We start from the raw sequence: 14,941 nt of genomic DNA on the forward strand, positions 1-14,941 counted from the left end.
CGGGGGAGAGGGGGACGCACGACACACAAGAGAAGACGGAGAAGCGTGGTGGGAGATGGTTCCTGGTTTGGCATCATTAAACGCCGGTGTTAATGAATGGCACGGGGATGCGGCTGCGCCCCGCGTCCCCGATGGGAGTCTCTCCCGCGGTCAGCGTGACACCAGCCGGTGTCCTCAGCCGCCTTCCCCGGGGGACTCCCCCATACAGACGGTGAACTGCCCAGCCGTGCACTGCCGTACCCTCAGATGCCCCTGGCCGGACTCCTACCGCCTCTCCACGCACCGCCCCTCGACGCCGCTCTGCCCAGGCGGGGCCCGTGCCCTGGCTGGGGCTCCTGGGGTCCCCTCGCCGGCGGTGTCTCCCCACAGGGATGGGGAGCGGCAGTCCCGACAGCGTGAGTGGCTGCGCGGCGGCTGTGCCTCCGGGCGCCAGCTCTGCGCATTTGGTGGTCGTTAAAAACAATTTGCTTCCCTCCCCGTTTGGGGAGGGGGAAGGGGAAAATCGTTCCGGGGGAGGGGAGGGGAGGGAAAGGGAAGGGAAAAGGGGGGGGAAGGGGGGGGGGGAAGAGTGAGAGAGAGAGCAAGCGAGACAGAAACACCAAACCCGACAGAAAACCCGCGCTCCGAACTATTGCGACACGGAGCGAGGAGCGTGGCGAAGGCTGGCGGCGAGGTGCGAGTGGGAGCGGGCCGGGCCGTGGGAGCGGGCCGGGCCGAGGAAGCGGACCGGGGTTGGGTGGGGGGCCGTGAGAGCGGGCCGGGCCGTGGGAGGAGCGGGCTGCCTCCCCCCCCGTGGGTGGGCAGGCGGCGCCCGGTGCCTCCGCGCTGCCCCCCCGCCGGTCGCGCCGGGCGGGTCTCGGCGGTTCGGCGCGGCTGCCCGGTGACCGCTGCCGCCTCCCCGCAGCGCACAGCGAGCCCCCGCACCTCGGAGCCGGCGGCCAGCACGACGGCGGCCCCCAGCCCCCCACCATGAACACCATCGTCTTCAGCAAGCTCAGCGGCCAGGTGCTTTTCGAGGAGGACGCCAAGGAGCGGGAGCGGAGCGGCCGGTCCTACGTGGGGGTGGTGGAGGGCCCACACCACGCCGAGGTGCTGCTCCCCGACAGTCCGTCCATCAAGGAGAGCCTCAGCCTGCGCAACCGGCGGACGGGGTATGCGTGCGCTCGTCTCCGCGCCGCGCACCGGCTTCGGGGGCGGCCCTGCCGGCGCTGCCGGCCGCCGCGTCGCCGATTTGGGGTTGCAAGATGGGTTTCTAGCTGGGTCCTTCCCCGCACCCCCGGGTCCGTATTCTCTGGGATTCTCATTCCGCATCTACGGTGGGAAATTCCGGCAATAGGTGATGCAGGGGCGTCCGATTGGGCTGGAATGTGCCAGACAGAGCGCTCCTGTCCTGCTGCGCTTGACGTCCCCCTCTGCCTCCAAACAAAAACAAACCGGGAATACCGGGGCTCCACCGGCTTGTTCAGGAGCTTCATGCAATTAAAGTCTCCAAAACGGAGGCGCCAGGCGAGACGTGTGAGACCTCGGGGACGGGGCGGCGGCGCTGCCGATCCCCTCCGGCAGTGCCGTGGCAGCGGGGCTGAGGCGGGCGGGCAGTGCGCGGCCCCGGCACTTGTTCCGCCGTCCCCGCGGGTTCGCAGCGCGCCGAGCGAACGGGCGGGAAGGAGCGGTGTTGTCAGTGCGTTCCCAGGGATGGGATTTAGAACGGACTAGCGCGATGTCAGTCAGGGGCTGGATAACGTGATTGTTAAGATGGGGTTTGCTAAAACGGCAGCTGAGGCTAAGCCGCTCGAAGCTGGTTTTTTTTTGGAGGGGGGACTTTTTTTTGGTTTGTTGGTTTTTGGCGGTTAGGGTTTTTTTTTTTTGATGCTGGAACAGGTGAAATAGAAGGTGATGAAAGGACGTGCGAGCTCCGGCGTGTTGTCAGCCGTAGCTCGGAGGGTTGAACTGGCGAGCGCTGACCAGACATTTCGGGTCAGTGTTACAAAGTAAAGATCGAGGAGTACAGTCAGGCGGCTGCGAAACCGACAAGTCCGGGGGAGCTGCTTGTACTGACGAATTTCCACCCTAGCGATTGCATCAGCTCGCAGTTTTACCGGCGGTGCTGGCCGAGACGACGCAGGTGTGTGTCACCGAGATGTTACTGCCGGCGATCGCGGCGGAGCGGGGCTGCAGCGGGAGCCCCGGGGCGGCAGCGGAGCGGCCGCTCGGCCCAGCCCAGCCCGGCGCGGCCCCGGGGCGCCCCCTGCCGCCACCACCGGCACCCAGCGCCGCCCGGAGCCTCCTCCGCGCAGCGCTGCCGCCGGCCCCAGCCCGCCTCTGGGCTTTTCCTAGGATTCCTCCGATTTTGTTCACTCACTTTTTATTGTAGGCCTTTATTTACAAAGGGACACATTTTTTTTTTTTTTTTTTTTTTAATGGGACCCGGGTTTCGTTCCCCCGGCATCCGCTATTTCCCTCGGCAGGCGCGGGGCTTTGCGCGCTGCCTCGCATCGTTGCTGGCGGCGTTGGGAGCGGCACGCCGGCTCCTCCAGGAGCACCGCTCGCCACCGGCTCCGAGGAGCGAAATGATCCCGGAGCTGCTCGGTGACGCGGGTATCTTCTCTTGAGTATCGACGGGAAATAAATCCGTGATGGGGAACCAGGCTAGGCTGGCCCCGGGGCAGCGCGCACCCCTGCTGCGGGATGCGGGGCCGGCCGAGCGAGGTGCGGCCTGGCCGCGCTGGAAAGCTCCTCTGTAAACAGACTGGCCACACTCCTGTCAGGTGCCGAGAACCAAAAAACATCGGGACACTCGCACCGGCGAAGCCCTGGCCCCGCTGAAAGACCGGTGGGGCCGCCGCCCGGGTCCGCAGCATTATCGCGGCCATTCACCAGCTCTGGGTCCGCTCGCCCAGACCCTCCACGGGGAGTTCGGGAGCTGGTGGCATCACCTTCTCTTGAGCAATCGTCTGGGCCGAGGGTTGCGGCTGTGGAAAGTCCCTGAACGTCCCCCGCGAGGACGGGGCTCGGCTCCTCCGGGCAGGGCGCACCCCGGAGCTGCGGCACCCCCGAGCTGGGTCCCCCCTGGGACAGGGCGCATCTACCGCACCCGCGCAGGGGAGCCCGGGGCCAGGCGGGGGGAGCGGGCAGGGCCCGGGGCCGGGCGCAGGGAGCAGGCAGGTGTCCCGCCGCTCCGGTCCTCAGCGCCCCTTCTCCGCGGCAGGGCGCGGCAGAGCGGCGGGAAGGTGCGGCACAAGCGACAGGCGCTGCAGGACATGGCGCGGCCGCTCAAGCAGTGGCTCTACAAGCACCGCGACAACCCATACCCCACCAAGACCGAGAAGATTCTGCTGGCCCTCGGCTCCCAGATGACCCTGGTGCAGGTAAGGAAGGGAACCCCTTACCCGCATCTCCAAACGCCGCTCTGAGACGTTTCATGGACGGGAGGGATGGGGACAACATCCGCCAAAGCTCCTCTGTGAGCTGAGCAAGGGACAGTGCTGGGTGTTGGGGAGCATCCGTGCAGCCAGCCAGACGAAGGGTCCTGTGCACATCCTTCTTCCACTCTCCCCTGGGCTCCCCCACCCCAGCAGGACTGTCTCCCTCAAACAAGAATTACTGCATCTGAGCTATTGTGGCTGGAGAAGTGCTACAGACAATCAGCAAAAAGTGTGTGCTTGCCCTCTTAGGAATAGATGCCCTCATCCTTTCATCTCATTAATAAATACAATGAAAGCATTTTTGCTTTGTCTTTAAAAATTCTCAAGTAAAAAAAGTCAGTCATAGGAGATTTCAGCACAGAATAGGAATTGTTGAGGAAATTGCAGGGAGCTACTCTTTCCTTTCAAAAAGGGGCTAGGATGGAAACTGCTCTACTGTTCTGATAGTAATTGTCATCACCTGTTGCACAGACATCAGCATTACCATACACACTGTGTTCAGTGGCTCAGCTCACGGTGGATGTGCTTCACAGTCTTGCAGGAATTATTGTAATGTAATTAGACATGGGGAGTAATTGTTTTGCTCTCAGGTAATACTCCCCTGAAGTGACTGGCAATTGTCTTGCTGTAAGAGACATAAAGTTTGCTGCAAATGTTTATAAATCTCACTTCTTTGTTCTCTTTGCCATCTGGCACTCTACTGAAATATGTGGTTAAATGCTATCAGTTGCCGAGTGATGCTATCTCAGGTCTGGATGCTGCAAAGATTTATGCATTGTGAATAATCTAATTTCCTTACTGCAAGCTACTGGTAGGTGTGTAAAATGAAACCCATGTGTTTGCAGGTTGGGTCCTCATCACTCTGCCTAACACATTATGTGTCACTTTGCAAAGGACACAAAGAGATCAAAGTAAACTAAAGTATTAGAAAAAAGCAGGTGGTAATTCAACTTTATTATTTTGAGTGCTCCTTCAAAAAAACCTGTGCTATGAACTTCAATTCTAGTAATGGCAAAATGGGAAATTTTTACACTTCAGTACCTCACTATGAACATACTGCAAAACTTAGGAAAAACACTATAGCTTTGACAAAAATAATATTAATGTCTCAGAAAATGCCAGTTATAACTGGAAGATATAGTTAAAAAAACTTCTCTTGCTTTTAAAAAATATGCTAGAAGGGTTTAAACTATGATTAGATAAACACTATCCCGTCAATGGCACAATTCAATAGTAGTACTTTATTGGACTATGGCTCTTAGAATATCCCTGTATTTTTACATGAGATATAAAATATATATCCAGAATGTGTGTTGGGACACTTTCCCATTAACAACATCTTGAGGAGTTCTGCTATTCTTTTAAAAATGCATTGGAATGAACAGAGAAGGGAAAAAAACTGATGGATTTTTGCAGAATTTCTCTTGTGGCAGCTTTGATAAATCCTGATGGGGATTAGATGTATTAGCCTTTATAAAAGCATCAAGTGAGCCATGGCCACATGGCTCCACAGAGTTTTATGATCTATGTAAGGTGTAGAATAAAATTAAAAAGAATCAGGGAGGGCTGCCTTTAGCTCTGTTAGACCCCTGTGACTCTAGTGGGTTTACGCTGAACCTGAATTTGACCAGTTCTGTTTCTATGATCTGTAATATTTGAAAGAACTGTGCAAACAGGCACATCTATCTTCATTTACAGAAGCACAACATCAAAGAGAAATCCCAGTTGTTTTTTCCATCATTTGTGTGCAATGCTCTTTTAATCCAGGAATATGATAGCATCTGTAGGAGATGTAAATACATATGTCTGGCACCAGTACTAATTCCTGAGCCTCAAAGAGCTAAACAACACACACCCCACACCTACTTTTTGGATGCTCAAAAAGAACAAGATTGTAATCCAGTTCAAAATTTTTGTTCTCTAAGAGTGAGAGAGAGCATGCCAGGGTGTGATCTCAGTCACGCTGGGTACATCTGACATAGCTTTCCTGAAGGCTGTGCTCTTTCAGACAAGTGGTATAACCAAGAGCAGGTTTGTGACTGGGCTTTGGTGTCTGTTGGAAAGCTTTACTTCTGTCCCAGGAGGGGCACTTAGCAAAAGCATCAACCAGGGTTGCCTATAAATTGTTTTTCTCATCTAGTAATATTGTTAGACATCGTTGGAGAACCAGGAATCAGTGTATGATGTTTCCTCTGGGTTAAATGCCTTCACGTTTGCTGACCTGTTTTATATTTACCACTCTTTTTACATTTCTCAGTGCTGTCCCGTGGTGTTTGCTCCCACAGATTTCCACTCCTGTGGAGGCTGTTGTCTGCTGACAGCTGCTACCTCTTCCCAGCATCCCTCATGTGCTGACACCTTGTCGTCACAAGCCCTAGGAAAGGCAAAAGATACTGTTGAATATCCCTTTTTGTTTCTGACAAAATGCCATTTAGGGAATGAATGGTTGGGGTTTTTTTTGTTTTTCACCTGACTGATGACTTTGGAAAAGGTCTTCAGCAGCTGCCAGGAAGATGATGTTGGTCACAGTAATATTGATAATACAGATGTAACTCTTCTCCCTATGCTTTTCTTTCATCTAATGAACCTAATTCCAATATGTACCATCTATCCAAAGGAGCTTTTTCAGGACCATGGCATAGATAAAGCCAGTTCTGTGAGACAAAGAGGTGAACATCCAGCTCTGTTTTTTACTTTTGTTATTGGGACAAACTAATAACATGCAGATACTAATAATTGTTATTAGTATCTGCATGTCAAATCTTTCACAACTTTATTTTTGTTAGTTTTGCTATCACCCAGTTGGCTGATTTTAAATTAATTTGTTCTACTTCACTAATACTTCAGCCTACCCTCCTGTTCTTCAGTGCAGTGGGACAGCAAGGGGACTGTTCCAGATGCATGTCCAACTGCAGTGCGCAGTCAAAGAAAAGTCAAGACTCTTTCAAGGATTTTGCAGGAATCATAAATCATCTTGTTCTTTGAGTAGTAGGAGCAAAACCTGGGGCAAATTCTGGGCTGACTTACTCCTATGCAGGCCAACAAGGTCTTTGGGAGTCCTCAAGGCAAATGTTATTGCAGATTTCAGTCCAACAGTCCAAAGTTTTCTACTTCCACAACTGCCAAAGCAGGAAACCAAAAAAGCAATATAGTTTGAAAAGGCATTTTATATTTTACTCCAATTAGATTTCAGTTCAGAATCCAATAATTTGTCCTATTAATATGCTACATTTTCATTTGTATTATTACCACAGTGCTTGATTTATTTTATTTTAAATTTTTGTTTAGATGTTCTTGTGAAATAAAAAAGAAAAATGGCTGTATATTCCTTCCAGAAAGAAATATGAATGGGTATATTGTTGAAAAGAAGGTTTTTTCAATACAAGAATGAATATATCAGTCATGTGCTGCTATGGATTTAATAGTATTCAGATTTATAAAGGCATATCTGGATTACTGGAGGAGGAGAATCGCTTGATGTCTGTTCCCTTTCTGAAAGTTTGGCCACTCTTAAGCACTGAAGCAGAACAAATTACAATAAAATTGAAGATGTGTCTTCAGAAGTAAAGCCAGAGGGTCAATATTTTCATGATGTTGATATAAGTACCTGATGCTCTTAGGGAACGACTGAACTGCTCTAAAAAAATGAATGCTGGAAAGCACATCTATTATCATTCCCCTTGGGCTTTGTCTTTTTACTTCTCAAAGAACTACAGGATTGTTACTTTACAAGAATAGTGAGTTTCATCATGTGTTTTTTCAAGATTCTTAGTTCTTGGGAGGTTTATGTGACAAAGATTTTCCTACTGGCTTTTATCTAAATCATTTATTGGTTTTTTTTAAAATTATTTTTGGAGATCAGAGTAGCTCAGATTGGGACTGTGGGAAAGGTTGGATGTTTTTGGCAGCATTGGTTGTTTCTTTTTGTAATGGTTTAGGTAAGTGGTGCAAACTGGCACTCTGTGAGTGGGACCTACAGCAGTAGGCAGGTTTTTAAAGACCACATGGATAGACAACGTAACATTTGGGGCTGGTTGAAATGGGTGGTAAAACCGTTGTTGTCTTTGAAGGAGACAAGTGGTGGCTGGAGGTCAGGGTGAGCGTGCTGGCTGGTGCAGCCTGTGGCCATGCAGCCTGTTCCAGTTCACACACCTGGAGGTTGTCCAAGACTGAGGAGGGAGAGAGGTGTTGAATCTCATGATGTCTTAGAAATCAGGATTTTCCAGCAACATGCACCAGTGCCCAAGAGCAGGAAAGCACCTAGAGATTACCACATCATAGATTAAGCCTAAAAATCTCTTAAATGGATTTTACTAACTTTCCTTTCTTCCAAGGCTTTAGTGAGCCTTGTTGTAATTGCATTTGAGATAAGAGTTTCTAGAGTGAATTTGCTGCTTCGTGCTTTAGTATAGCTGACTTGAGGTTCTTTCAAAATCATAGAGTCATTGAGGTTGGAAAAGACCTTTATAATCGTCAAGTCCAGCCATTAACCCAGCACTGCCAAGTCCACTGCTAAACTTTGTTCCTAAGCACCACGTCTGCATTTCTTTAAATACCTCCACGGACAGTGAGTCAACCATGGTGACTTTCACTGGGCAGCTTGTTCCAATGCCTGGCAATCCTTTCTGTAAAGAAATTTTTCCTTATATCTAATCTAAACCTCCCCTGATTCAACCTGAGGCCATTTCCTCTTGTCCTATTGCTTGGTACTTGGGAGAACAGACTGACCGCATCTGGCTACAGCCTCCTTTCAGGTAGTTGTAGAGAGCAGTAAGGTCTTCCCTGAGCCTCCTTTAGTCCAGGCTAAACCCCCCCAGCTCCTTCAGCTGCTCCTCATCAGACTTGTGCTCCAGACCCTTCACCAGCTTTGCTGCCCTTCTCTGGACTCTATCCAGCATCTCAGTGTCCTTCCTGAAATGAGGGGCCCAGAACTGGACACAGCATTTGAGTTGTGACCTCACCAGTGCTGAGTAAGTGCAAAGGTACAATCACTGCCCTGCTCCTGCTGGCCACATGTTATGGTCCAGTTCTTAAAATTATTAGAAATTCCTCTGCCTGAATTAAGGTGCAAATGAGACCATATGCCAAAGGATTCCAGTCTCTGACATCACACTTGCTGATCCAGGCCAGGATGCCAGTGGCCTTCTTGGCCACCTGGGCACATGCTGGCTCACGTTCAGCTGCTGTCAGCCAGCACCCTCGGGTTCTTTTCCACCAGGCATCTTTCCAGCCACTCTTCCCCCAGCCTGTAGCACTGCAGGGGTTGTTGTGACCCAGGGGCAGGCACTTGGCCTTGTTGAGCCTCGTACCACTGGCCTTGGCCCATGGATCCAGCCTGTCCAGATCCCTCGTGGAGCCTTCCTTCCCTCCAGCACATCAACACTCCCACCCAACTTGGTGTCTCTGCAAACTGACTGAGGGTGCCCTTAATCCCCTCCAGATTAATGATAAAGATATTAAACAAGACTGGCCCCAGTACCAAGCCCTGGGGAACACCACTGGTGACCGGTGACCAGCTGGATGTAGTTCCATTCACCAACACTCTCTTGGCCTGGCCATCCAAACTGTTTTTTACCCAGCAAAGAACACACTCGTCCAAGCCATGAGCAGCCAGTTTCTCCAGGAGATGCTGTGGGAAATGGTGTCAAAGGTTTTACTGATGTCCAGGTCTACATCTACAGCCTTTCCCTCATCTACTAAGTGAGGCACACTGTCATAGATGAAGATCAAGTTGGTCAAGCAGGACCTGTCTTTCACAAATCCTTGCTGCCTGGGCCTGATCCCCTGATTGTCTTGTACATGCTGTGTAATGGCACTTAAAATCATCTGCTCTATAAAGAGCAGGAGAACAAGGTGCAGTATATTTATCTCATTATGAAATAACAATCAAATACTACTATTCTTTTCTCTCATGGCAGAAGACTTAAAATATGACTCATATTTTCATATTGATATGCAGAAAGCAAAGCAATGGCATGGCAAGAATGAGCTCAAAATAAACCAAGAGTACCATGCAGAAATCACTCCTGCTAAATTTAATTGCTTTTCTGTATGAATCACACTAATACTACCCTATCTTTCTTTTCTGTAAATGGCACTTCACTGATGAAAAATTTCAGTATGTAATAAAATGAAGCGTAATGAAATCTTTCTTGTGAGAGGTTGGAAAGCTGTCAGTTTGGTAAAATGCCGCAGTAACTGCAATCCTGTTCATTGGGACCCTGGATTGATCCATCTCTGCTGTTAAACACTTGATTTCAGAATTACACTGTCATGCAGCAGGTGACTGCTGCTTCAGCTGAGCAGTCTGGAGTGAGTTTGTTAACAGCATTAGAAAGTGCATGGATTCCAGCCCACCCAATCTCATATACTGTAAAAATTTCTGTGTCAATATGATGATTGTAAGCAAGTAGCCTCAGAAAAGAAGGAAAATTACTTACTCTGCCAGCTACATTTTTGGTTTTCTAACCTGTTGTAGTAAACTACAAGGCTTATAAAGTTACGTGTTTGGCATCTGAGCACTGATCCAGGGCTCACTGTATTTTCAGTGGAACCCTGTTTCATGTAAACGTGATTTTAAGTAAAATCAAAGTGACATGCATAAGGCACCACTGCTAAGTTCTAGCTGGGACTCTGAACTGAAGCTTTCCTTTTTTTTTAGGCAGATAGTGTTTATTTTTCTCATAATCACTTTAGGAGAGATTATTGATCCAGAATAATTAGACATACTTCTGTGTGATTTATACAGTAACCTTAGCTACAATAGACAGATGACAAAACTAGGGCCAAAATCCGACACTAAGGTCTATAGTCTGGCTCTCTTCTAGGTGGGGTAGCATGTATTGATAAAACGTATATGAACTTGCTTTGCAGGTTGATGTAAATTAAATGGTATGATCGTTCTGGGTCAGAATATGATGACTCTAGTCTGGCTTCCTCTGTGTGCGTGTTCACAACACAAAGATGTGAGCAGGGCTGTAGGCTGCTAACATCCTTTACTTTCTCCTTTGCAAGTGGTGCTACTCTGCCTCCTTCTTGCAGAGGTCATGTCAAAATGCACTTATTCCTGCAAGGGGGTAAATAGCACTTTTAACACCTTATTTATCATTAAGCAAACATTGTTAGAATGTAGGTCGCTTGCCTCTGCTCTTGCTCATAGTAAAGATACAGTTGTCAGTATTTTCTATTTTCTATCTTTTTGAGTTGAAGTAGAATCGAGGCCAGCATTTTCTCAGGTGTGCTTTCATGCAAAGTCACTGCAAGAACATGCATCCCATTTAGTGATTTAATTAGCACTGCTGGCACAGAAGGGTAGAGTGTGCCCTTTTGCTCATTCAGTGCCTAAACCACTGTGAAATACTTGTGTTTGAGCCTGACTTTGTGATGAGCCTGTATGCTAGAGGGGTACTAACATGTATCCATTTTGCTATGTCAAACTCTAGAAAATGCTCTGCAGTTGGGAAGGAAGACAAACCAGAGTATTGTTTAATAGTCACCTTGAGAGGAGTCTGCATCTTTGCTGGTTTTTAGGGTGTCCACAACAAAAAGAGTTTTTAAAATCTGCTGCTCTGTAGACCAAGTGGTTGATATCTGCAGTGAGTCAAAGTATGTTGTACTCTGTAAGACTTTCCTGATGCCCGTGGTTTGTCAGAGTTCTGTTAAAGTACAAGGGAAAATTTGGGCTTTTTTATATACAGATTCAGAATGTCTTTTCTGTTCAACAGCATTATTGTAGCTTATATAAATAACAAAGGAAACTCCTGAAAATTCGATAATAGTTTTAATTTAGAAAGTTGGTGATATATTGAAGGTTCATATTGAAAGTTCAGGGCTTTATTTTTAAAATTAAAAAAAAAAAAGAAGAAGAATACAGAGCTAGTATTTGAGACATCTTAATTGAAATCTTGTGATAATGTGGTTTTGCTAACACTTGGGAAAGGTGGGATGCCTGAGCTTGCCTTCTTGTATGAGTTTCCTGCTCTGCTCAGTGGTAATTTCATGGACTTCTGTTCATATTTCTCATTTTCTGTATCCTTGAATCATACATAAAACTCTTGAGAGCTCTATGGATTTTTTTATTTGTGTAATTTTCAAGGGAAACTAATACACTCATTTGTATGCAGGTATCAAACTGGTTTGCCAATGCAAGACGTCGCCTGAAGAACACTGTCAGGCAACCAGATCTTAGCTGGGCTTTACGAATAAAGCTGTACAACAAATATGTTCAGGGAAATGCTGAGCGACTCAGCGTGAGCAGTGATGACTCATGCTCTGAAGGTTTGTTGATGCTCTTTTATCGATTTTGAACTGATTAAAATATATTTAGAAAGTATTAGATACCCTGAGTTAGCTCTAATTTTTAATCACAAAATACCCTCAGTGGATCTGCCTTTATTTTTTTTTGTGAATTAGGTGCCTATATGGGCTCCCAACTACTATGCAGCCTTGCAAAGCAGGATTGTGTAAGTTGTTCAAGGTGACAATCTGGCTGCATGTTGTTATATTTCATTTTTGCTAGAAAGATAATTGTTAGTTCATTACATTCTACAAGCCTATTCCTGTTAATCTGTATCAAAGGAAAAAGACTGATTACATTTGTTGGTATAGAGAAATGAGAAATCACTTGACTGTTACTTTCCTTGATGGAAGGGTTATAGCAATATACATCTTTAACTGGAGAATCTGATTAACTTCAGCGGGGCTTATTAGATGGTAAAAAGAATATTACTGTTATTTATTTAATGTATTTTGCTAGCAACTCTTTTCCATAAAGGGTGCACTGGAATTCTCTTTCTTACTCAAATTAACAAATACAAGATTTTTTTTAAAGTACCCCGTATTTTTAATAGAGCTCTTGTATTAATTATGTCTGTGGGTACTTTTTTTAGACAGTTGTGACATGGAGATACAATGACAAGAACAAATCCTACAGAACATTGTCAGAAATCTCTGTGTGAATTTTTAGAAGAGTATGTCTCAATTTGCACTCAGTTTCAAATATCTTTGTTCCAATTTCAGTCTGTACTCACATTTCTTGAAAAATGTGAGAATATACTCACATTTTTACTCACTTCCCTTGAAAAGATTGCTTGCAGAACAATTTAAAGAGTACAGTTTAAGAAGATGCACCTAAATATGCTGTGGTATTCAGGCGAACCAGATTTCAAGATATGATAGTAAGAATTCAGCTTATTCACACAGCTTTTTAAATGCTTATTGTTGAGTTAGGGCACTTTTCAGATTTTTTCTACCTGCCTTGTGTTACTCGTGGGCAAATTAGACTCAAAGACTGCTTTCAACAGCTAATTAATTTAGAATAGCTGTAACATCTGAGAACCATGGGAACTACTATGAGCAATGTGTGAACAGAAGAAAATGAAAATCGGTGTCTAATGCTGAAGTTACTTTCTAGTTTTAGTTATATTTATCACAATTCAAAATACCTAAAGAAAGCCTCATGTTAAATATTAGGTACTCAGTGTATTACTGTATCTTTGTTCTTTTGTTTTCAGATGGAGAAAATCCTCCAAGAAACCTTATGAATGAAGGGGGATATAACAAACCAGTTCATCACACTGTGATTAAAACTGAAAGTTCAGTAATAAAAACAGGAGTGAGACCAGAAACAAGTGCCAATGAGGATTATGTGTCACCCCCCAAATACAAAAGCAGCTTACTGAATCGTTACCTAAATGACTCACTGAGACATGTCATGGCTACTAATGCAGCTATGATGGAAAAAACAAGGCAAAGGAATCATTCCGGTTCATTTAGTTCCAATGAATTTGAGGAAGAGCTGGTGTCTCCATCATCATCAGAGACAGAAGGCAATTTTGTCTATCGGACAGGTAAGGGATATTTTTCTGCTTGATTTCTATTACAGACAACTTCAGTAGACAGTGTCTCCTGGAATAAGTGTCACCTGATTGTGCCTTTTATGAGACTGGGTAACTTCTGTCCATTCTCTCATATGACAGTGGATAATTCCTGTCTGTCTTCTTGCATGAGAGTAGATGATTCCTATACATCCTCTCATATCAGAGTGGATAAATCCTGTCCACCCTTTCATTCTCTGGAGAAGTTCTACCTGCAGTATAACAGTTGAGTGCTGTTACTGACCACTAATGAAGCTGGTTTGCTTTTCAAATGGAGCAATGGGGATAGTTTTTGAAATTACATTTACAGGGCACCTTTTGCCAGCACTAAGATGAGCCTAAGGAAGGAGAAAACTCTTCAGTATTCTATTAAAATATGGGAGGACTAGAAGAGAAGGACTGAAGTTTTTCATGGCCCCAGCTGGGAGGAAGAGGAGGGCTTTGAAATTTCAAGGTGGCTTTTTGTGGCACTTACATGAGTTATATGCTCTTCAGTGGAGCGCATGTGAACACCTTGCCCTGTTGTACTGCACCTTTTCTGTCCTCAGAGTGCCTTGTCCAGTATGTGACCCTTTGGTGCTCATGCATCTCTTAGGAATATAGGCATTGCTGTAGACTAATTTCTGCATCACTCTCCAGATACAGTGCACTGAGCTAAGGGGACACAGACTTGGCCATTAAATACCTTGTCTTACTGGTTATTGAAGGGTTACACATAGTTTATTATTTTAATCTTATCAATAAAAACATAAAAACATGATGTAATATCATCCACTGTGTTACCAGTCAGAGCAAGGCACATGGGACTGCCTGGTTTATGCCAGTAAATTGCTGTAAATCAGGGCAAGGTCAGGACTTGCTCAAGTCCCTGTGGGGCAGGGAATGCTGGAAGGCTCCTCTTGTGAAGCTTCTTCTGTATTTCTTTGGGACATAAGGAAAAAAAAAAAAAGAAAAAAAAAAAGAAGTTTTGCACCACAATCTCTGAAGGTCTCCACCAGGGTCTCAGGGTTTCCACTCAGTGCAGCAACCCATGTGTTGTTCTGGGCCTTTCTTGTCAGGTTATTCTGCCAGGGACCCCCCTGAGGTGAGCATCACTTAGGGATGGATATTGCTGAAGAGTACTGGAGGATTTTGCCATAAAGTTAACACAGATTTAGATTTTGTACTTGGTTCCCCTTGGCTTTCCTGGCAGGCAGGTTCGGGTGCCTTTGCAACCTCTCAAGTTTTCAGCCTTTGCTCTCTTTTTTCTGGCACATTTCCTGTGGGGATTTTTGTGTCCATGTGGAGAGGCCACAAGGCTGAGTTCTGTGGTGGGGATTAGGAGGATGTTTGTGTGCACAGGTTGTTGGAAATGACCAAGGAGAGAGTGGGGGCCCTGTAGAGAAATGGGGTCTCGTGGGGAGGAAGAATAGTGCATGCACAATTAATAAATTTCAAAATTAACTTTCTCCGTTCATTTAATTTCGTTTTTCTCAACATACCAAATGCATTTGGTCTTCATTACAAGCATATTGTCTGCCAATTTTTATTTTTAAGTGAGAAGTTACTCAAGAACAGATGCAGCAGCTCAGATATGTAAACTTCTGTTTTTCTGTACTTTATACCACAACCTAGAAATGGACACATTGACTTTTTAAAATTTAT

The 14,941-nt window shown here is 46.2% G+C and overlaps 1 protein-coding gene across 2 annotated transcripts in view; it reads left to right on the forward strand.

Annotated features, from left to right (window-relative positions):
* The first annotated feature begins 655 nt into the window (after nt 1-655).
* MKX (mohawk homeobox) overlaps nt 656-14,941 on the forward strand; it is a 48,853-nt gene continuing 34,567 nt past the window's right edge. For both annotated transcript variants that reach the window (XM_069005737.1, XM_069005738.1), the window contains exons 1-5: nt 656-673; nt 905-1,151; nt 3,206-3,365; nt 11,546-11,699; nt 12,935-13,270. In XM_069005737.1, the coding sequence (XP_068861838.1) occupies nt 970-1,151; nt 3,206-3,365; nt 11,546-11,699; nt 12,935-13,270 (832 nt within the window). In that variant the 5' untranslated portion in view covers nt 656-673; nt 905-969. The remainder of the gene's footprint in view (nt 674-904; nt 1,152-3,205; nt 3,366-11,545; nt 11,700-12,934; nt 13,271-14,941) is intronic.

Source organism: Aphelocoma coerulescens, chromosome 2 (genome assembly GCF_041296385.1).
Source record: "Aphelocoma coerulescens isolate FSJ_1873_10779 chromosome 2, UR_Acoe_1.0, whole genome shotgun sequence".
NCBI classification, from domain to species: domain Eukaryota; kingdom Metazoa; phylum Chordata; class Aves; order Passeriformes; family Corvidae; genus Aphelocoma; species Aphelocoma coerulescens.